We start from the raw sequence: 25,116 nt of genomic DNA, 5'->3' as shown, positions 1-25,116 counted from the left end.
ACAAGCTTTACAAACCCGGGTATTTTAATACTCGATGAGTAGCCTAAGAACTCAGTTCAATTAAAGCCAAGTTGATTTCAAATACTTTTCGAGTTCTCATGGCTTGCTTACACACCAAACAGCTGCAATCCAAGATTTTTGTCAAATGACTTTCACCAACTTTTACAATACCATCATCAATCATCATCATGCATGCATGCATTTAGATTTTAGAGAGAAGAAAAAAAAAAGTGTTTGATTGATTTTCTACCAACCAAGACAAGATAATAACATAGTTAAATACTCCCGCAAAATAGGGAGCAACAAACACTTACACAAGCATGTATGTCATAAAGCTTTCCTAACCAACTGTAAATGAAGTCTGGGTGAAAAACAAACAACAAGGCCAGGATCATATGTCCAAATATAAAAGGTGTATGTTTCCTCACATATAGAGCCCTTCTGGAACACCTTCTTTCTTCTTGAACATAACCTTGTCCTTGGCCTTCTTAAAATCTGGATGTGTCACCTGCAAATCAAGTAAACCACATACGATTAATCTCCAAATATGTCATCCCTTAAATCTTTTTCATACAAAGACAAAATATGATTATATATGTAATGTCTGACCTTCATTCGACGTTCTCTTAGAGCAAGCAATCCAGCCTCAGTGCAAATAGCCTTGATATCAGCCCCCGAGAACTCATCTTTTGTCATCACAAATTCCTCCAAGTTCACATCATCAGAGAGTGTCATTCTTGATGTGTGTATCTGAATAATAATCAAAACATTCCTTAATATACACATATACATACATATATCTACACAAGGTTTAAAGAAAGAGTGTGTACCTGGAATATACGCCTCCTTGTTTTGATGTCAGGAAGTGGAAACTCAATCTTCCTATCTATACGTCCAGGTCGAAGCAAAGCAGGATCAAGACTTTCAATTTTATTAGTGGCAAGTATAACTTTCACATCACCTCTTGAATCAAATCCATCCAACTGATTCAACAACTCCAACATAGTCCTCTGAATTTCACGTTCACCTCCAGAATGGGCATCATACCTGCATAAATAAACATCAAATATCTTGGTTAGATGCTCTGTATGTTTGTTTCTACATATGGGGACTTAATGCAGACAGACAGACAGACCTCTTTGTTCCAACAGCATCGATTTCATCAATGAAGACGATAGATGGGGAGAGGTCATCAGCAACTCTGAACAGTTCTCTCACCAACTTAGGACCATCTCCAAGGTACTTCTGAATCAACTCACTTCCAACAACACGTAAGAAAGTTGCTGATGTGGAGTTCGCCACTGCCTGAATAACAAATAAAAAATAACAATACAAAACAAGATTCCATAATCCATATGATGAAAATATGTTTTATAAAACTTTTAAAATGCAATACACACCTTTGCAAGCAATGTCTTGCCTGTTCCAGGCTCTCCATAGAGTATGACTCCCTTTGGAGGCTTGATACCAATGTCCTCGTATAATTCAGGGTGAGTCAGAGGGAGCTCCACTGCCTCCTTGATTTCTTGTATCTGGGCATCTAGTCCACCAATGTCAGCATAAGACTCCAAAGGAGCCTTCTCAACTTTCATCACAGACACCATGGGATCCACATCGTCTTGAAGAAGACCAACAACAGAAAGAACCTAAACATGTGAACAGACATAGACGGATGACTATTAGCACATTCCTACAGCTTAATCAAATGATGAAACCTTAACAATCCATCTATACATCTTTGGAAACGCCTAATATCCGATTGCTATAGATATAGAATAGGCAACCTTATCTACACAAAACTGGATTCATTGCAATTGAAGTATAAACTGAAGCTTAAGAACACATATAATAGCAGCTCCTAATTTAAAGTAATACAAGGATTATGCAACCTAAACCAATCCATGAGTTCCCAGGTAAAAGGCTTCTGACTTCAATGTAAAAGATCGTAACTTAACTAAACAACTTTGACAAGGTAGCTTTTGAAATAACAGATTGTTTTTTACTCAACATATGAAACCCTGAATTAAATCTGGATAAACAGAGCAACGATTAAACTCGAGTCAATCTGAAACACTAGAGTATGACTTCCAATAGCAGCAAGAAGCATCAAATCGAACGAGTATAATTAAAAACCCTAGGTTACGACTTCCGGGAAAAAACATGAGAATTATCAAATCAACCGAGTAAAATAAAAACCCTACTTTACCTTATTGTGCATCAAGATTGCACATCCTGGCTCAAGTTGATCCTTATCGACAAACGACAAAATACCAACGTAATACTCCGGTCCAACTGATGACGATACAATAGCGTGATTCTCGTCAATAAGCTCCTCGAGGTTTCCAACACTCATCGGAGATCCACGAAGATCGTCGACCTTTGACCTATCTTCTTCAGTCTTCTCTTCCTGAGGCTTCAACCTCTCCTGATTAGCCACAAACTCCTCTTCCATCAACAAGTAATCTTTAATTCGCTCAAGCTTTAAGAGCCTTAGCCTACACTTTGAATGTGGCGTCACCGTGGGTAACCTAGCCGCTGCTTCTGGTCCCTTCTGCTTCCGCTGTTTTCGTCCAACACGAGCCGGCGGTGCTGCTGGTTCAAATTTCTTCTCCTTCTTCTCGCCATCGTTCTTCCGATCGCCAGGCATACCTTGCCGGTTCATACCGCCTGGAGTTCCCTGACCCATGATTGATTTGCTTGTGTGTGGATGAAGAAAATGAGGGATCTGAAAGAGGGTTTTGAAGCTTTTCTTGTTATCTTTCTTTTCAAGAAAGCCTATCATATATGGGGGCGTGGGCTGTATATGTTGAGTCGGTTTATGATTCGACCCGTATTTTCAATCGGGTTGCATATCGTATCTGGGCCAACCCGCTTTTACAACGTTGAAAGAAGCCGAATTTAATGTGCAAGTTTAGGGCTTTAGGTTACAACAACATTCCAACTTATAAAGTCCAAAATGCACAATAGCTAACTATACCTCCGTTTAGGTACAAGATCCAAGTCCACAATATGTTGAGTCGGTTTATGATTCGACCCGTATTTAGTTGGTCATTCCCAAATAAAATTTTATTTTGATTGTTTTATTTCATTTTAAGGTTGATTGCACTTAGGTAGAGACGCACGTAGGAGTGTTTGGCTTATCTTTTGAGAGGTCAAAAGTCCTTTTAGGAAAAAAGATAAAAGGTAAAAGATGTTTGGTAAAAGCATTTTAAAAGCTACTTATGGATTTTGGATAGAAGGAAACCTGACTTTTTGTAACTTTTCCAAAAAGGACTTTTGGTCTCTCAAAAGATAAGTCAAACACCCCCGTATACCGATTTTGAATCGATTTCTGGTTTCTTTAAACGGTTTCTCTAAATTGGTTTCGGTTATAATTGGTTTGGTTTTTATGGAGTGAAATTATGTAAAAAATCGAATTTTTCAGTTAAAAACTGGTTTGTTTTAGTTATAGTAAAAACTTGGTTTTAACTATATATTAAAACTTACTCCTAACCAGCAGTTCGATTTTAAATTAACCAGTTCTCAAAAAAGATTCCAGTTTTTTCCCATCAATTCTCAAAAAACTGGTTTGAAATGTGCATCTCTACACGTAGGTTGTTAATGATGTAAACAAACCAAATAAATATTTAAAAATAAAAATAAAAAATACTTGCTCATGTTCGTTTAAGTTAATCAAACAACTAAGGAACACAAACAAAAAAAAACAAAAACAATTGTGTGAATGTTCTTTGACAAAATTATCATTTGGTTATGTTCTTTTAAATGCTAAACCAACATAATAATCTATATATATAATCAAGTTCAACGGCAAACTCCATTTTAGGGAGCGAACCAACGAACTGATCCTGAGATTCATTTGATTTGTCGATTACATCTAAAATCTTACCGAAAAGTCATAGCAACCTTCGATATCTACATAAACCAACAAGATACACAAAGATTACAATCCATATTCAAAGATTTGTCATGAAAAGTTTCGATGTATGGTAGAACGAATGAGAATAATCAAATTAGGCAGAAAGATAAAAGTTTCTCAAATCTGAAAAGATGGGAGAGTACTTTAGTATCATGTTTTGTGATCATCTTAATGATTAAAGAACCATATCACAATTGGTCTTCTAAGGACATCTTAGTGCATTCTTATGGCTAAGAAGAGGAGTCATGAATTGTTGAAATTGTTAAATCAAGAAGATGAGTCATACTTCGTTCCAAAACAAGTCTTAGAGTCATACTCCAAGATTGTAACTTGAGTGATACATCTTAAAGATGGTTTATAACACTTGTCAAATGTAAGAGTAAAAGTTTTCTACTCTTGTACATTTGAAATTGGTAATTTGTGATGTTTTGGATAAAACAAAGACCAATTAAGGCCAATTGTGTGAAGTGTTTGTCTTGATTAGAATCCACACTATCTCTTGAATATTTGACAAGAAAGTCTTATAGGTCAAGCAGACAGTGGGAGTGAAAAAGATCCTGAAATAGTTTCAAGAACTAATCAAGAATAAAAAACCTGTAGTTTGACACTAGCACACGACGTGAGGTTTATAACCTATCATGTTGACATATTGACATTTCTGTGCCCATTCCAGTAAAGTTGGCTATACACTTGAGTTCTACATGTTCTCAATTGTTTGCATACCTACTTGGAAGCAATGGCAAGTCCTGTACTGCCAGGTGGCGAGAAGTTAAGATTGCACAAGTTTAATCCATAAGAGTTTGGATTTGTCACTAACCTAGTCTTGTGAGCAAATTCACGTGGATAGGAACACATACACCATAAAAATCTAAGGGTCATAAGGTTTCTCTCCGATTCATGAAAATGATGGTGAGGAGACACTTCCACCAAGTAGATTTTAAGTAAGATAGCAATTGTGATCTTTGCATTCTCAAAGTCGTTAGTGGAGCGTGCGTGGTTAACCGGCACACTAACATGGACTTGTGAGAAATGGCAAAAGTCTAAACAATCGAGACTATGATTACGACATTCCTTTTCATAGTTCTAAAATTGTTTAGACACACCTGTGAACTATCTAAGATAAGGTGTATGATTTTGATAAAGTCTTATCAAAGCAATCTCGTATTAGAAATCTGAACTTTTGTAAGAAAGTCAATAAAGTATTGACTTCTAGAAGTCCGACTGTTTTCTGGATACATGTCAAAGCTACTGGGAGCATAAGTGTTATGCTAATAATCATGAGGTTAGTGGGAGCATGATAATTATGATAAGTATTGCAAGTTAGCAATGTTAATTATAGAAAACAAAAGTTTCAATTCGTGAGGTTGCAGGGGTTGAAAAAGTTGTTTTGCTATAATTAAGGGAGAGGAAATCATACCTCATTTCAATTCTAAAAGGCTTAGATTGAGATTTTGATCATCTTTAGTCAAGAATATATATATATATATATATATATATATATATATATATATATATATATATATATATATATGAATTTTATGTTGGTTTGGTTCAACTTAAGAAAATTCTATATATTGTGTTCTCAAAATTCGATTATGATTACGGCATCCCTTTTCATAGTCAAATTTTGAGAACATGGAAAATAAAAAATATTGTAGCAAAAGGACTGGTCTAGTATCATGTATTTATATGAGACATCATGAATCGTGTCCCATATGCTTTGGATATAGGATCGATTGCATGTGCTATAATATTCATCCTTTCTAAAATTTTCCAAATGCCTGGGGCATTAAGAAGGGAAAAGGTCTAGAATTGGATATGACTAAAGTGATTAAGCAATTATCGAGGACAATCTAAGGTTTACCAAAGATTGGTTGCTCAGGGACAATTGGAAGTATAGTGTTAATTTTGGAAGGACCATATTGACCTATTCTGAAAAGAGACAATTCTTGTTCAGAAGTGATAGTCAAAATGGGAATATGGAAATGCTTCCATAGGTGGAAGTTATTCAATTTGTGTAAGATTAGAAAAACTTAATGCAAGAAGCATGTTCAAAGCAATGTACTTTGAATATGAGACTTAGTTTTCATGGAGTTGATCTCCTTTAGAATACCCTGTAATGACTGTTGACAAGTCTTTGTGACTTTGTACATATTCATTACAAGAGGGTCATTGCATATAAGTTTAAAATCTAAACAGATTTCGATGAATGAAAAGAATTTGGAATTCTTACATTTACGATAAGGATTTGGGAGTGTGAAATTAGAATCATTGAAAGTATGTTCAATTGGTTTATTTCCCAAAGTAAGGATCATAGACAAACATAGAGTGCATACTTGGTGTATGGAAAAGCTATTGTTTAGAAAAACATAGTGTACATGCTTGGAGCATGGGACGACTAGTGTTTTTAATTCAAGTATAAAGTTGATGAAACCGAAACAATGAATAATGAGTAATCAGTATGGTGATAAATAAAAAGTGTTTTATTTATATTCATAGGTTTTGATACCATATTGGATTCAATTATTCTTGTGTTTCATTTTGCATGTTTTTACTTCCAGAATAAACTAGGTCATTCTTCCGAATGACTAAGTTATTCAAATCATCCACAGTCGGTCATATGTTGGAAGTAGATATGAGTTAAGACTGTCATGAGTTGGCTTGTAGATGTCTAAGATGTTGGACATAGCAAAGGGTGCTACAACACTCATGAGTGCTCATAAGTTTTGAGTATTGGATTCAACCCGCGCTCATTTGAATCACTTCATGGATTTTATCACGAGTGATCATGAGACGATAATATCTTATATTCTTCAAACCTAGAGATATGAGTTGTTACTATGAGTTGGTTGTACATTGATTGCGCGAAAATGCATTGGTAACTCGATGTTATAAAACGTGTCTTTATGTATGATTCAACAAGTAGTAGAACAAGCCATATGAGTCAAAGTTTATCCATTCCTTTACGTTCGGGATAAAAGCGATATGTGTGGGCCCCTCGATGATTTAGCAATGACACATGTGAGTGCTTGGCCAAGCCAAGATTGATTTGATTTGTTCAATCAGTCAGTCATCATAAATCGGGAAACAACAAATGGACTGAGAGAATGATTGATAATCCATGTCTCAGTCCATATGATATCTAGAATGGAGGAATATATGATCCCTTATCTAATGGACAATTCATTGACGAGATCAGAGTTCAGTTACAACGTCAGAGTTCGACAGCGGCTTAAAGAGCTACGATTGCCAGTCGGTTTTTGAAGTCATACTCAATAATAGTTTTAGACTTATCCAAGTGGGAGACTGTTGGATTAGTGTCTAAGTCCATAACTATATTTGGTATGTACTTGACCCGATTGGCATGGTCCATTTTGGTTGCATGGCATCATGCATTTGGATAAACTAAAATGAGAGAAATAACATTTAAGGTTTGGTAATATATTATAAGTTCTAATATATTAATAAGAATATTTAATTAGTATTGATCAAGAATTAATTTGGAATTAATTAAGTGATCAAAAGGAGACTAATTAAATATATGGGTTGATTGTGTAAATCATCCATACTTGTATAGTGGGCTAATGCTCCATGGATTTTCTAGTTGGGCTAAAACCCATAGGATGTTCCATGGATGCTCCATGGTGTTTTTGTACCCATAGATCATGGAAATGAAAGGCCATGACAATTAGGGTTTACATGGTGTAACCCTAATTGTGACACACTATATAAGCATCTTATTCTTGTCAAAATCGGCACCATAAGAAGACTATGATGGAATGGTGAGGGCTAGCCGATTTCATGAAGTGGTTCACTTCTCTCTAAGTTATTCCAAGTGTATTTGATGTTGTTTGAACCATTTGAGGTGTCACACTTGGGGCACTCGACTCTTAAGCATCAAGGAATCAAGCTACATAAAAGGTATGTCTTCTAACTTGTTTTATTACCCAAGTATCAAAGATTGTATGCTAGATAGGGTAATACCTTGGAATATTCATATTTGCATGTATAATAGAGAAAACATAGATCCAAGGTATTTAGGGTTGCATGTACACTTAGGAGTGTCAGAATGCTCAAAACCCATCAAAAAGCCCTAAACTCCAATAATATGAGATCTACCCAACAAAATGAGAAAGGTGTGGACTTTTTACCTTTCACAGAAACTCCTGGATGAAATAGCCACGAATCTAACAGCCACTTCTCGTCTATTGGCTTGGAATCCTTCCTTTCTCTTCAAAAGGTGCACCAAACACTCAAAGTTAGCTCAAATACTCTCTCTTAGCTCAATGGCCGATTAGGGTTTTCTCTCAGTGAAGTTGGACAGCTGGTGAGCCGCAAATGAGGCTATAAGTGTCCTTAAATAGGCCCCAAACCCGGGGATTTAGGGTTTCATCACTCAGCGTCAACTCGGCGAGTCGACTCTCTGACTCGTCGAGTAGGTTACTAATCCCACGTGGCCAAACACGACTCTACTCGACGAGTTGTAGCACCAACTCGTCGAGTTGCTCAATAGTCCTCAAAAATAAAGAAATAAATTATATACCTGGGAGTCCGGATGATACAATTCTCCCCCACTAGAATCAGACTTTGCCCTCGAAGTCATGCTCTGGAAATAGCTCTGGGTACTGCTCTCGCATCTCGGATTCCGGCTCCCAAGTCAACTCGGACCCTCTCCGATGTTGCCACTGGACCTGAACCAGGGGCACCTCTTTGTTCCTTAGAACCTTCACCTTTCGATCCAAGATCGCGATCGGCCTCTCAATATAATTCAGGCTCGCATCCACATGAATGTCCTCTAGGGGTACCACTGTCGTCTCATCGGCTACACACTTCCTCAGCCGAGACACATGGAAGGTGTTATGGATCTGACTCAACTCTGCAGGTAACTCCAACCGGTATTCTACCTTACCCACTCTGGCGGTCACTCTGAAAGGATCGATGTATCGGGGCCCTAGCTTGCCCCGTTTCCTGAATCGGATCACCCCTTTCCATGGGGATACCTTCAGGAGCACAAAGTCTCCAACCTGGAACTCTAGTTCGGATCGTCGCCGATCTTTTAGGAAAAGATAAAAGGTAAAAGATGTTTGGTAAAAGCATTTTAAAAGCTACTTATGGATTTTGGATAGAAGGAAACCTGACTTTTTGTAACTTTTCCAAAAAGGACTTTTGGTCTCTCAAAAGATAAGTCAAACACCCCCGTATACCGATTTTGAATCGATTTCTGGTTTCTTTAAACGGTTTCTCTAAATTGGTTTCGGTTATAATTGGTTTGGTTTTTATGGAGTGAAATTATGTAAAAAATCGAATTTTTCAGTTAAAAACTGGTTTGTTTCAGTTATAGTAAAAAACTTGGTTTTAGCTATATATTAAAACTTACTCCTAACCAGCAGTTCGATTTTAAATTAACCAGTTCTCAAAAAAGATTCCAGTTTTTTCCCATCAATTCTCAAAAAACTGGCTTGAAATGTGCATCTCTACACGTAGGTTGTTAATGATGTAAACAAACCAAATAAATATTTAAAAATAAAAATAAAAAATACTTGCTCATGTTCGTTTAAGTTAATCAAACAACTAAGGAACACAAACAAAAAAAAACAAAAACAATTGTGTGAATGTTCTTTGACAAAATTATCATTTGGTTATGTTCTTTTAAATGCTAAACCAACATAATAATCTATATATATAATCAAGTTCAACGGCAAACTCCATTTTAGGGAGCGAACCAACGAACTGATCCTGAGATTCATTTGATTTGTCGATTACATCCAAAATCTTACCGAAAAGTCATAGCAACCTTCGATATCTACATAAACCAACAAGATACACAAAGATTACAATCCATATTCAAAGATTTGTCATGAAAAGTTTCGATGTATGGTAGAACGAATGAGAATAATCAAATTAGGCAGAAAGATAAAAGTTTCTCAAATCTGAAAAGATGGGAGAGTACTTTAGTATCATGTTTTGTGATCATCTTAATGATTAAAGAACCATATCACAATTGGTCTTCTAAGGACATCTTAGTGCATTCTTATGGCTAAGAAGAGGAGTCATGAATTGTTGAAATTGTTAAATCAAGAAGATGAGTCATACTTCGTTCCAAAACAAGTCTTAGAGTCATACTCCAAGATTGTAACTTGAGTGATACATCTTAAAGATGGTTTATAACACTTGTCAAATGTAAGAGTAAAAGTTTTCTACTCTTGTACATTTGAAATTGGTAATTTGTGATGTTTTGGATAAAACAAAGACCAATTAAGGCCAATTGTGTGAAGTGTTTGTCTTGATTAGAATCCACACTATCTCTTGAATATTTGACAAGAAAGTCTTATAGGTCAAGCAGACAGTGGGAGTGAAAAAGATCCTGAAATAGTTTCAAGAACTAATCAAGAATAAAAAACCTGTAGTTTGACACTAGCACACGACGTGAGGTTTATAACCTATCATGTTGACATATTGACATTTCTGTGCCCATTCCAGTAAAGTTGGCTATACACTTGAGTTCTACATGTTCTCAATTGTTTGCATACCTACTTGGAAGCAATGGCAAGTCCTGTACTGCCAGGTGGCGAGAAGTTAAGATTGCACAAGTTTAATCCATAAGAGTTTGGATTTGTCACTAACCTAGTCTTGTGAGCAAATTCACGTGGATAGGAACACATACACCATAAAAATCTAAGGGTCATAAGGTTTCTCTCCGATTCATGAAAATGATGGTGAGGAGACACTTCCACCAAGTAGATTTTAAGTAAGATAGCAATTGTGATCTTTGCATTCTCAAAGTCGTTAGTGGAGCGTGCGTGGTTAACCGACACACTAACATGGACTTGTGAGAAATGGCAAAAGTCTAAACAATCGAGACTATGATTACGGCATTCCTTTTCATAGTTCTAAAATTGTTTAGACACACCTGTGAACTATCTAAGATAAGGTGTATGATTTTGATAAAGTCTTATCAAAGCAATCTCGTATCAGAAATCTGAACTTTTGTAAGAAAGTCAATAAAGTATTGACTTCTAGAAGTCCGACTGTTTTCTGGATACATGTCAAAGCTACTGGGAGCATAAGTGTTATGCTAATAATCATGAGGTTAGTGGGAGCATGATAATTATGATAAGTATTGCAAGTTAGCAATGTTAATTATAGAAAACAAAAGTTTCAATTCGTGAGGTTGCAGGGGTTGAAAAAGTTGTTTTGCTATAATTAAGGGAGAGGAAATCATACCTCATTTCAATTCTAAAAGGCTTAGATTGAGATTTTGATCATCTTTAGTCAAGAATATATATATATATATATATATATATATATATATATATATATATATATATGAATTTTATGTTGGTTTGGTTCAACTTAAGAAAATTCTATATATTGTGTTCTCAAAATTCGATTATGATTACGGCATCCCTTTTCATAGTCAAATTTTGAGAACATGGAAAATAAAAAATATTGTAGCAAAAGGACTGGTCTAGTATCATGTATTTATATGAGACATCATGAATCGTGTCCCATATGCTTTGGATATAGGATCGATTGCATGTGCTATAATATTCATCCTTTCTAAAATTTTCCAAATGCCTGGGGCATTAAGAAGGGAAAAGGTCTAGAATTGGATATGACTAAAGTGATTAAGCAATTATCGAGGACAATCTAAGGTTTACCAAAGATTGGTTGCTCAGGGACAATTGGAAGTATAGTGTTAATTTTGGAAGGACCATATTGACCTATTCTGAAAAGAGACAATTCTTGTTCAGAAGTGATAGTCAAAATGGGAATATGGAAATGCTTCCATAGGTGGAAGTTATTCAATTTGTGTAAGATTAGAAAAACTTAATGCAAGAAGCATGTTCAAAGCAATGTACTTTGAATATGAGACTTAGTTTTCATGGAGTTGATCTCCTTTAGAATACCCTGTAATGACTGTTGACAAGTCTTTGTGACTTTGTACATATTCATTACAAGAGGGTCATTGCATATAAGTTTAAAATCTAAACAGATTTCGATGAATGAAAAGAATTTGGAATTCTTACATTTACGATAAGGATTTGGGAGTGTGAAATTAGAATCATTGAAAGTATGTTAAATTGGTTTATTTCCCAAAGTAAGGATCATAGACAAACATAGAGTGCATACTTGGTGTATGGAAAAGCTATTGTTTAGAAAAACATAGTGTACATGCTTGGAGCATGGGACGACTAGTGTTTTTAATTCAAGTATAAAGTTGATGAAACCGAAACAATGAATAATGAGTAATCAGTATGGTGATAAATAAAAAGTGTTTTATTTATATTCATAGGTTTTGATACCATATTGGATTCAATTATTCTTGTGTTTCATTTTGCATGTTTTTACTTCCAGAATAAACTAGGTCATTCTTCCGAATGACTAAGTTATTCAAATCATCCACAGTCGGTCATATGTTGGAAGTAGATATGAGTTAAGACTGTCATGAGTTGGCTTGTAGATGTCTAAGATGTTGGACATAGCAAAGGGTGCTACAACACTCATGAGTGCTCATAAGTTTTGAGTATTGGATTCAACCCGCGCTCATTTGAATCACTTCATGGATTTTATCACGAGTGATCATGAGACGATAATATCTTATATTCTTCAAACCTAGAGATATGAGTTGTTACTATGAGTTGGTTGTACATTGATTGCGCGAAAATGCATTGGTAACTCGATGTTATAAAACGTGTCTTTATGTATGATTCAACAAGTAGTAGAACAAGCCATATGAGTCAAAGTTTATCCATTCCTTTACGTTCGGGATAAAAGCGATATGTGTGGGCCCCTCGATGATTTAGCAATGACACATGTGAGTGCTTGGCCAAGCCAAGATTGATTTGATTTGTTCAATCAGTCAGTCATCATAAATCGGGAAACAACAAATGGACTGAGAGAATGATTGATAATCCATGTCTCAGTCCATATGATATCTAGAATGGAGGAATATATGATCCCTTATCTAATGGACAATTCATTGACGAGATCAGAGTTCAGTTACAACGTCAGAGTTCGACAGCGGCTTAAAGAGCTACGATTGCCAGTCGGTTTTTGAAGTCATACTCAATAATAGTTTTAGACTTATCCAAGTGGGAGACTGTTGGATTAGTGTCTAAGTCCATAACTATATTTGGTATGTACTTGACCCGATTGGCATGGTCCATTTTGGTTGCATGGCATCATGCATTTGGATAAACTAAAATGAGAGAAATAACATTTAAGGTTTGGTAATATATTATAAGTTCTAATATATTAATAAGAATATTTAATTAGTATTGATCAAGAATTAATTTGGAATTAATTAAGTGATCAAAAGGAGACTAATTAAATATATGGGTTGATTGTGTAAATCATCCATACTTGTATAGTGGGCTAATGCTCCATGGATTTTCTAGTTGGGCTAAAACCCATAGGATGTTCCATGGATGCTCCATGGTGTTTTTGTACCCATAGATCATGGAAATGAAAGGCCATGACAATTAGGGTTTACATGGTGTAACCCTAATTGTGACACACTATATAAGCATCTTATTCTTGTCAAAATCGGCACCATAAGAAGACTATGATGGAATGGTGAGGGCTAGCCGATTTCATGAAGTGGTTCACTTCTCTCTAAGTTATTCCAAGTGTATTTGATGTTGTTTGAACCATTTGAGGTGTCACACTTGGGGCACTCGACTCTTAAGCATCAAGGAATCAAGCTACATAAAAGGTATGTCTTCTAACTTGTTTTATTACCCAAGTATCAAAGATTGTATGCTAGATAGGGTAATACCTTGGAATATTCATATTTGCATGTATAATAGAGAAAACATAGATCCAAGGTATTTAGGGTTGCATGTACACTTAGGAGTGTCAGAATGCTCAAAACCCATCAAAAAGCCCTAAACTCCAATAATATGAGATCTACCCAACAAAATGAGAAAGGTGTGGACTTTTTACCTTTCACAGAAACTCCTGGATGAAATAGCCACGAATCTAACAGCCACTTCTCGTCTATTGGCTTGGAATCCTTCCTTTCTCTTCAAAAGGTGCACCAAACACTCAAAGTTAGCTCAAATACTCTCTCTTAGCTCAATGGCCGATTAGGGTTTTCTCTCAGTGAAGTTGGACAGCTGGTGAGCCGCAAATGAGGCTATAAGTGTCCTTAAATAGGCCCCAAACCCGGGGATTTAGGGTTTCATCACTCAGCGTCAACTCGGCGAGTCGACTCTCTGACTCGTCGAGTAGGTTACTAATCCCACGTGGCCAAACACGACTCTACTCGACGAGTTGTAGCACCAACTCGTCGAGTTGCTCAATAGTCCTCAAAAATAAAGAAATAAATTATATACCTGGGAGTCCGGATGATACAATTCTCCCCCACTAGAATCAGACTTTGCCCTCGAAGTCATGCTCTGGAAATAGCTCTGGGTACTGCTCTCGCATCTCGGATTCCGGCTCCCAAGTCAACTCGGACCCTCTCCGATGTTGCCACTGGACCTGAACCAGGGGCACCTCTTTGTTCCTTAGAACCTTCACCTTTCGATCCAAGATCGCGATCGGCCTCTCAATATAATTCAGGCTCGCATCCACCTGAATGTCCTCTAGGGGTACCACTGTCGTCTCATCGGCTACACACTTCCTCAGCCGAGACACATGGAAGGTGTTATGGATCTGACTCAACTCTGCAGGTAACTCCAACCGGTATTCTACCTTACCCACTCTGGCGGTCACTCTGAAAGGATCGATGTATCGGGGCCCTATCTTGCCCCGTTTCCTGAATCGGATCACCCCTTTCCATGGGGATACCTTCAGGAGGACAAAGTCTCCAACCTGGAACTCTAGTTCGGATCGTCGCCGATCTGCGTAACTCTCCTGGCGACTCTGGGCTGCCAGTAACCTCTGTCTAACTTACTGAATCTGCTCAGTCGTCTTCAGCACTATCTCAGTGCCACCCATCACTCTCTGTCCCACTTCTACCCAACAAATAGGAGTCTGTCACCTCCTCCAATATAGAATATCAAAGGGAGGCATACCTATACTCGAATGATGGCTGTTGTTGTAAGAAAACTCAGCCAGGGGTAAGTAAGTGTCCCAACTTCCTCCTAAGTCCATAACACATGCACGCAGCATGTCCTCAAGCATTTGTATCGTCCACTCGCTCTGCCTGTCCGTCTGCGGGTGATACGCAGTACTGAAATGCAAATGCGTGCCCAACTCCTCATGAAATTTCTTCCAAAACCTGGAAGTAAAACGCACGTCTCGATCTGACACAATCGAGGTCGGCACTCCATGTCGTGCTACCACCTCTCTCACATAGATCTCGACCAGTCTCTCTGCAGAAGAGCTCTCACTAATAGCAAGGAAGTGAGCACTCTTCGTCAGTCGGTCCATAATCACCCAAATCGCGTCAACTCCACGCGGAGTCCTCGGTAACTTGGTGATAAAGTCCATAGGGATCTGTTCCCATTTCCACTGGGGAATCTCCAGAGGGTGTAATGGACCATGTGGACGTTGGTGCTCTGCCTTAACCCGGCGGCAGGTCAAGCACCTCTCAACTACCCAAGCCACATCCCTCTTCATACATGGCCACCAATAATCTTTCTTCAGGTCCAAATACATCTTAGTGTCCCCGGGATGGATCGAGAATCTCGATCTATGCGCCTCCTCCATCAGTACACGCTGAGCCCTGCCCGTATAGGGCACCCAAATCCGCCCTCATAAAGTCATAAGCCCTCGACTATCCGTCACAAAATTAGACACCTGCCCAATCACCCGCTCCCTCTTGCGGTTCTCCGGTATCACGGCCTCCACCTGGGCCTCTCGAATGGTATCTAAGACTGGAGTCATTACCGTCATCCTCATACACATATCTCGGATCGGAGCACTCTCTGCTCTATGGCTCAGGGCGTCGGCTACCACATTAGCCTTGCCCGGATGATACAGGATCTCACAGTCATAGTCTTTCACCACATCCAACCACCTCCTCTGTCTCATATTCAGGTTGGGCTGATCCATGAGATACTTCAGGATCTTGTGGTCCGTGTATATGGTACACCGAACCCCGTATAAATAGTAGCGCCAGATCATGAGGGCGAACACGATCATGGGTGGGATATCTCGTCTTATGAGGCTTCAACTGCCTATATGCGTATGCTATCACGTGCCCCCTCTGCATCAGCATCGCACCCATCCCTGAAATAGATGCATCGCAGTAAACCACAAAGTCCTCCACCCCCTCATGGAGGGCTAACACCGGGGCTTCGCACAATCTCTGGCGAAGAGTCTCAAATGAGGCCTGCTGCTCGGGCCCCCAAGTAAAAGTAACACCCTTCCAGGTCAATCTGGTAAGTGGGACGTCAATCTTGGAGAAATACCTGATAAATCTCCGATAGTAGCCGGCCAAACCCAGAAAACTCCTGATCTCAGTCGAGATCTCGGCACCTCCCATCTCATAACAGCCTCAATCTTGGCTGTATCGACCAATATCCCATTCTGGTTTACGAGGTTCCCCAAGAACTGGACCTCTCGTAACCAGAAATCACACTTGGAGAATTTGGCATAAAGCCTCTCCGTCCTCAACACACCAAGAATCTCTCTAAGATGCTCCTCATGCTTCTCTCTGGATCTCGAATACACTAGGATATCGTCGATGAACACGATCATCGATCGATCCAACATAGGCCTGCACACCCGGTTCATGAGGTCCATGAACGCTGTCGGTGCGTTGGTGAGCCCGAAAGGCATCACCACAAACTCGTAGTGCTCATAACGAGTCCTAAAGGCCGTCTTCTGAATATCCTCCTCGCAAACTCTCATCTGATGATATCCAGATCTCAAGTCAATCTTGGAGAACCAAGATGCCCCCTACAACTGATCAAATAGGTCGTCGATCCTCGGAAGTGAATAACGGTTCTTGACCGTCAGCTTGTTCAACTCCCGATAATCAATGCACATCCGGTGCGAACCATCCTTTTTCTTGACAAAAAGGATCAAAGCTCCCCACGGTGAGCTACTCGATTTGATAAAACCCTTCCCCAGCAGCTCCTGGAGTTGTAAGGATAACTCATGCATCTGTGGTGGTGCAAGGCGATAAGGTGCCTTGGTGATAGGCACGGCTCCCGGAACCAAATCAATCCGGAACTCCACCTGCCTCTCGGGAGGCACACCTGGCAACTCCTCGGGAAAAACATCCGGAAACTCACATACTATCGGAACCTCGACGATAGAACTAGGCCTCTCTTTAGCAACCCACGTATCCTGTTGGATTAATGTCTAAGTCCATAACTATAATTGGTAAGACTTGACCCGACCCGGCATGGTCCATTTGGGTTGCATGGAATCATGCATTTGGATAGACTATAATGAGAGAAATAACACTTAAGGTTGGTTAGTATATTATAAGTTCTAATATATTAATAAGGTTATTTAATTAGTATTGATCAAGAATTAATTTGGAATTAATTAAGTGATCAAAAGGAGACTAATTAAATATATGGGTTGATTGTGTAAATCATTCATTCTTATATATGTGGGCTTGTGATCCAAGATTCCTTATGTTGGACTAAGTCCATGGGGTGACCCATGGATACTCCATGGAGGTTAAAATCCATGGAGCATAAGGAATGGGTAAAGTCCATGGGGTGACCCGAAATTTCTATCTTGTACAACCGTTCAATTCAATCAAAGTCAGACTTGTCTTTGGCTATCTTTTAGCCCTGTTAAAAGGTCTGTTTGGGTGTTTTAAGCCTAGTACCTTAAAGGATAAAGTGTTAGGAAGTATCGTATAGAGTTCAGTGTGCAACATACAAGCCGGAAACTCCACCATAAGGATTTTACGGCCGTAAACTAGAGTTTACGGCCGTAAACACCTCCTTGGCCGTGAACTCTTCCCTTCACATGAGATATTCCTTCATTTTTCACCTTTTTCTCACACTTCAATCTCAAGAAATCGATTTTCTCTCAAGTAGCATCAAGAACTTTCATCTTGATCTTCAATCTTGTAAGTAATCTTTCCATTTTTCAAGTTGATATTCTTCTATATCTAGTGAAGATTCATGTTTTCATCCATGGAATCATTCTTTTTGGATAGATCTTCAAGTATTCACACTTTCACCAAGAACACTCACTAGTTCTTGGACCGTGAACCCCCTCCCAAGCTTCAAAAACGTGAGTATATCTTCTATCTCCTAGTTAAGCTTGTTAAACTCTTGATTCTAGCCTTAGATCATCATAAAATACATGAGCATCAAGAGTTTACGGTCGTAAACCCTTGCATGGCCGTAAACTCTTGTGTTGATGGATGTTTTGGCCCTTAAACTCCCTTATATTTGAGCCTAGAATCGAAAGCACTTGTTGAATACTAGATAGGACCATAAATCACCTCGTTTGCAAGTCCTCCCATGAGTGTACGACCGTAAACTTCTTGACCGAACACTCTAGGACCGTATACTCCTTTAGGCCGTGAACACAATGGCCGTAAACTCCATTGTGTGGCCGTAAACCCCGTAGATGCAATCCTTTATGATTTTAAAACTTCCATATAAGTGTTTCCTAGTTCCTAAGGTGAATCTATATCATAATTAGTTGCTTATACACTAATTATTGTTGGGTTTTGAGCATTCTAACACTCCTATGGTGTACATGCAACCCTATAAACCTTGGATCTATGTTTTCTCTATTATACATGCAAATAATCAATATTCCAAGGTTTCATCCTAACTAGCATATTATGAAGCAACTATACTACAAAGTTCTAGTTAGATGACATACCTTTGATGTTGCTTGAAGTCTTGAACTTTAAGAGCTTAGCCCCAATAGTGTGGAAGCCTCAAGTGGAATCACAAATCACCAAAACACCTTGGAAGAATTTGAGAGAATATGTATGTTCACTAAAATCGGCCCACACTTTTTTTTCACACACTAGTGCACATTTTGTGAGCCAAGGACCCCTTTATATATTATGGAGGATTAGGGTTACATCCATGTAAACCCTAATACCCATGACCTTTCATTTCTATAGGATCCATGGGTTAAAAACTCCATGGACTATCCATGAAAGCTTAGCCCAACCTAAATGAACTTGGCCCACTCTCTCTCTCTCTCTCTATATATATATATATATATATATATATATATATATATATATATATATATATAAGAGTCCATATTTAATTAGTTCCTTTTGACCACTAAATTAATTCTAAATTAATTCTTGATCAATACTAATTAAATAATATGATTCCATATTAATATATTAGAACTTACAATATATTAATATAAATCATAAAACATACTATTCTCAAAAGACTATCTATATAAATTGTTCCGGTGAAGTGCAACCCAAATGGACCATGCCAAGTCGGTTCAAGTACATACCAATTGTAGTTATGGACTTAGACATTAATCCAACAGTCTCCCACTTGGATAAGTCTAAAACTATTATTGTATATGACTCCAAAACCTAACTGGCAATCGTAGCTCTTAAAGCCGCTGTCGAACTCTGACCTAGTCAATGACTTGTCCATTAGATAAGAGATCATATATTCCTCCATTCTAGATATCATATGGACTGAGACATGGATTATCAATCATTCTCTCAGTTCATTTTTTGTTTCCCGATTTCCGATTTATGATGACTGACTGATTGAACAAATCAAATCAGTCCTGGCTTGGCCAAGCACTCACATGTGTCATCGCTAAATCATCAAGGGGCCCACAGATATCACTTTTATCCCGAAGGTAAAAGGAATGGATAAACTTCGACTCATATGGCTTGTTCTACTACTTGTTGAATCATACATAAAGGCACGTTTTATAACATTGAGTTACCAATGCATTTTTGTGCAATCAATGTATAGCCAACTCATAGTAACAACTCATATTTCTAGGTTTGAATAATATAGGATATTATCGTCTTATGATCACTCGTGATAAAATCCATGAAGTGATTCCAATGAGCGTGGGTTGAATCCAATACTCAAAACTTATGAGCACTCATGAGTGTTGTAGCACCACTTTGTCCAACATCTTAGACCTCTACAAGCCAACCCATGACAATCTTGATTCATATCTACTTCCAACATATGACCGACTGTGGATGGTTTGAATAACTTAGTCATTCAGGAAGAACGACCTAGTTATTCTGGAAGTCAAAACATGCAAAGTGAAACACAAGGATAATCGAATCCAATATGGTCTCAGAACTTATGAATATAAATAAAACACCTTTTATTTATCACCATTTTGATTACACATTATTCATTGCATACTGTTTCAAACTATCAACTTTATACTTGAATTAAAACAATAGTTGTCCCATGCTCCAAGCATGTACACTATGTTTTCTAAACACTAGTCATGCCATACACCAAGTATGCATACTAAGTTTGTCTATGATCTTTACTTTGTGAAATAGATCGATTGAACATGATTCCAATGATTCTCATTTCACAGTCCCAAATCCTTACTGCAAATACAAGAATTCCAAATTCCTGCAATTTACCGAAATCTTGTTAGATATTAAACTTGTATGCACTGATGCTCTTATAATGATTATGTATAAAGTCACAAAGACTTGTCAACAGACATTACAGAGTATTCCAATGGAGATCAACTCCATGGAAACATCCTTCTTGCATTAAGTTTTTCTAATCTTACACAAATTGAATAACTTCCTCCTATGAAACATTTCCATAGGACCATTTTGACTATCACTTCTGAACAAGAATTGCCTCTTTTCAGAATATGTCAATATGGTCCTTCCAAAATTAACACTATACTTCCAACTGTCCCTGAGCAACCAATCTTTGGTAAACCTTAGATTGTCCTCGACAATTGCTTAATCATTTTAGTCATATCCAATTCTAGACTTTTCACCTCTTAATCCCTTAGGCATTTGGAAAATTTAGAAACGATGAATATTATAGCACATGCAATCGATCCTATATCCGAAGCATATGGGACACGATTCACGATGTCTCACATAAAGACATGATACTAGACCAGTCTTTTTGCTACAATATTTTTATTTTCCATGTTTTCAAAATTTGACTATGAAGAGGGATGCCGTAATCATAATCGAATTTTGAGAACGCAATATATATAGAATTTCCTTATGTTGAACCATTCCAACATAAAGTTCATATATATAACCTTGACTAAAGACGATTAAAATCTCAATATAAGCCTTTTAGAATTGAAATGAAGTATAATTTCCTCTCCCTTAATTATAGCAAAACAACCTTTCCCAATTGAACTTTTTTGTTTTTCTATAATTAACACTTATCATAATTATCATGCTCCCACTAACATGATGATTATTAGCATAACACTTATGCTCCCACTAGCTTTGACATGTACTCAAAAATCAACTGGACTTCTAGAAATCAATACTTTATTGACTTTCTTACCAAAGTTCAGACTTCTGATACGGGATGCTTTGATAAAACCTAATCAAAATCATATACCTTTCCTTAGATAGCACACATGTGTGTCTAAACAATTTCAGAACTATGAAAAGGGATGTCGTAATCATAGTCTCAATTGTCTAGACCTTTGCCATTCCTCAGAAGTCCATGTTAGTGTGTCGGTTAACCACACACGCTCCACTAACGACTTTGAGAATGCAAATATCACAACAGTTATCTACTTAAAATCTGCTTAGTGAAAGCGTTTCCTCACCATCATTTTCATGAATCGGAGAGAAACCTTGTGACACTTAGATTTTATGGTGTATGTGTTCCTTTCCATGTGAATTTGTCAAAACTATAATCACAAGACAAGGTTAGTGACAAATCCAAACTCATATGGACTGAACTCAATCTTAATTTCTTGCCACCTGGCAGCACAAGGGTCTGCCATTGCTTCCAAGTTGTTATGCAACCAATTGAGAACCCTCGGAACTCATATGCAAAGCCAACTTTAAGTGGAATGGGCATAGAAATATGTCAACACGATAGGTTATAAACCTCACGTCGTGTGCTAGTGTCAAACTTACAGGTTTTTATTCTTGATTAGATCTTTGAAATCCTTTCAGGATCTTTAAGACTCCCACTGTCCTCTTGAAATATAAGACTCACTTTGTCAAATATTCAATAGATAGTGCGGATTCTTTATCAAGACAAACACTTCGCACAATTGGCCTTAGTTGGTCTTTGTTTTATCCAAAACATCACAACTTACCAATTTCAAATGTACAAGAGTAGGATACTTTTACTCTTACATTTGACAAGTGTTAAGAAACCTTCCTTTAAATATATGTCACTCAAATTACAATCTTGGAGTATGACTCTAAGATTTGTTTCGGAACGAGGATGACACATCTTCTTGATTTAACCATTTCAGCAATTTTTGATTCCTCTTCTTAGCCATCAGAATGCACTTAGAGGATGAATTGTGATAAGGTCTCTTAATCATTAAGATGATCATAAAACATGATACTAAAGTACTCTCCCATCTTTTCAGATTTGAGAAACTTTTATCCTTCTGCCTAATTTGATTCTTCTCTTTCGTTCTGCCATACATTGAAACTTTTCCAATGTATCAGAATTATACTTAAACTGGTAAGTATAACCATATTTACTAAACCTTAGTAAATCATGACGAATAGTCTTATCGGTCTTTTGTGGTGGACTTGATCAGTGCACAAGAATGTGTACTCGATCCCTTAGTCCTTCACTTGATTCACATATACATGTGAACAAGGAATTAGTCTTAATTTTCCAAAGATGAAAATTCTCATTCATCATACTATACAACTTGCATGATTCCAAGTTTCTATCCAACTGAAACTTGGGTGATGATAATCTTTCCTTATTTGGTAAATTTAGACACTACCACAAATGAAAGAATCAAATTCATATTTCCACTCTTGCTATTAATGGAATCATATAAACAACAATTTTTCACAAATGCCATTGTAAGGATATTTTAAAATAAATAAAATAAAAATTTTCCTTTTATTTTAAACTTTGCGGAAAAACTTATCCTTACAGTGCAAAAGCATATGAAAAACTTGTTGTTATCTATTCCTAAGCAATATATCATAACTCCTAAGCAACAGCTCAAAATTCTGATCACCGAACGATGCGATCGAAATCCATCTTCGCGATCAGAATCAGCATATACTTCCTTTAAGTTTCTTCTTTTCTTTGATTCTTAAAACATCAACATGTGAACTAGTCACATCATGTATAAGAATCTCAAATAGGAACTTAATAAAGTTAGATTAATAGAGTTAGATAGTGGACTTTACCCGAAGTAGAGTCAAACTCTTTAACTTTACCAACCTTATGATCCTTTAGGTAAATATGGCAGCTTCGCAACCAATGCCCCTTTTGGGAAGTTGATCTTCTAATAAAATTTTCTTTACTAGTCCTCCAAATCATTGTTGATTTAGCAGCACCAAGCAACTAGATAAGATCATTAAGGGTCATGTCATAGTCTGTTTCATAGTAGTCCCAAAGGGACTCACTATGTGACTTAGAAAGTGATTGAACGTCCAACTTTCTCAAGACTTTGACACCCAACTCTCCCGGCTTGTCAATATGTGACTTCATCTCCAAGATGTGATCACACATAGACCTTGCTTGCCAATAAGGATTGAGTGACCTTGAACTTGTGGGTTAGGGAGAATAATTTGAGGAGGTGGTGGAAGTGAAGTTCCAAGAGATTTGGGAAGATCATAGATGTCTGAACTAGACATCTTTTGGGAGATATTCAAGATAGTTGATCTAAAGTCCTTAATATAACACCCAATATGAAATATTAATGCTAGGACCCAACGCAATACTTTTATAACTTGGAAGAGGGATGCCGTAATCCAAGCTATAAAATATTTGAAGGTAGGCGAATGATGATTCACCAATTTCCACCATGAAAACGAAATAATTTAATTAGGTTTTACTTGGATTTGAAACTCCTAGATCTTTTGAGATTCATTGAACTGTTCAATGGCATGTTTCAATATCGATTGTGCCCTCTCAAATTTTGTGACTGGGATGCCGAGGATCACAAAACAAGGTGTGAATAACCATGCAAATATACTTGGTACCCTTAATATTTACCCCTCAATCGATGTGCCGGTTAACCACATGCGCTCCAACGATACTATGATAAACATTAAGTTACCCTTTGCCTACCTTGTTAAATCCAGGTTAGTGTGCCGGTTACCCACACGCGCTCCACTAACGACTTAAGCAAAGTGCAAAGTGTAATTTCGTGGGTTAGCACCAAATTCACATTTTCCTAAGTAACTAAGATTGAGAATTTATAAAAAGTTTAGTTACTTACTATTTATCATTAATACTTTTAATGAAGGGAGAATTATAGTCCTTGTCCTACCCGTTCGGCTAACGACCCTCCACCAGTCAAGGAAGCGGTGGGTGAGAGTGGACACCCATTAAACTGCTATTTTATAGGCAGTAACCTTATACCCCCCACTTATAGACCGGCTTTGTGAATGAGGCCTACTAATGGTAAGACTGACTTGCTCTTAACATATATATATATATATATATATATATATATATATATATATATATATATATATATATATATTAACTTATAATACTATAAAGTATAAGGGTTGAATTTTAACTTTTAAAATTCTAAGGGCTTAACTTGGAATTAAAGTATTCATAAGGGAAAACTTTTCAAATTCCAAAACTTGAGGGCAAGTTTTGAAACTATTCAAAACTATTTAATTCCATAACTTATGTGTTTAAAGTAGGTTTAATTAAAAAACTCTTCAAGTTCCATAACTTGAGGACAAGTTATGGAAGACTTTAAACTAATAAATGAAAGTAACTCTTTTTTATTTGTAACTTATGGAACACATTATGAGTTTTATGAATCTTAAATGTGACTTTTCATATAACTTGAGGACAAGTTACAAAAACACATTTTAGAATCAACTCTTAGATTAATTTGGATTGAAAACAACAATTTCACATAACTTTTCTATTAATATAAGCAACTCATAAGAACAAGATAATTCACATCAACAATTTTCAAGAACTTAGCTAATCACATAAACTAAAACCAGTCTTGAAACTTTGACAATTATCATTTATTTGGATGAGAATAAACATTACCATAACATCAAAATCAATTTTTATGAACAAAAACACTTTGTGGTAATGATTCTAATCCAAAACAGGCCAAAAAACTAAATTTTTTTCCACTGAACAGTCACCACCTCGTGGTAAATT

General features: G+C 37.2%; 1 protein-coding gene across 1 annotated transcript; it reads right to left on the bottom strand.

The window, feature by feature from the left end:
* Positions 1 to 216: 216 nt before the first annotated feature.
* On the bottom strand, positions 217 to 2,779 carry LOC145114307 (26S proteasome regulatory subunit 4 homolog A). Its single transcript, XM_079050306.1, has 6 exons — positions 2,207 to 2,779; positions 1,401 to 1,646; positions 1,136 to 1,305; positions 831 to 1,047; positions 610 to 750; positions 217 to 508 (listed from the first exon to the last, which is right to left on the bottom strand). Exons 1-6 carry the CDS (start codon positions 2,684 to 2,686, stop codon positions 425 to 427), a joined length of 1,338 nt encoding a protein of 445 aa, XP_078906432.1. The 5' UTR covers positions 2,687 to 2,779; the 3' UTR covers positions 217 to 424.
* Between the last annotated feature and the right edge of the window lie 22,337 nt (positions 2,780 to 25,116).

Source organism: Lactuca virosa, chromosome 5, assembly GCF_052849685.1.
Source record: "Lactuca virosa cultivar CGN04683 chromosome 5, Lactuca_virosa_CGN04683_v6, whole genome shotgun sequence".
Classification (NCBI taxonomy): Eukaryota; Viridiplantae; Streptophyta; class Magnoliopsida; order Asterales; family Asteraceae; genus Lactuca; species Lactuca virosa.
This window is presented reverse-complemented; position numbering and strand designations above follow the sequence as displayed.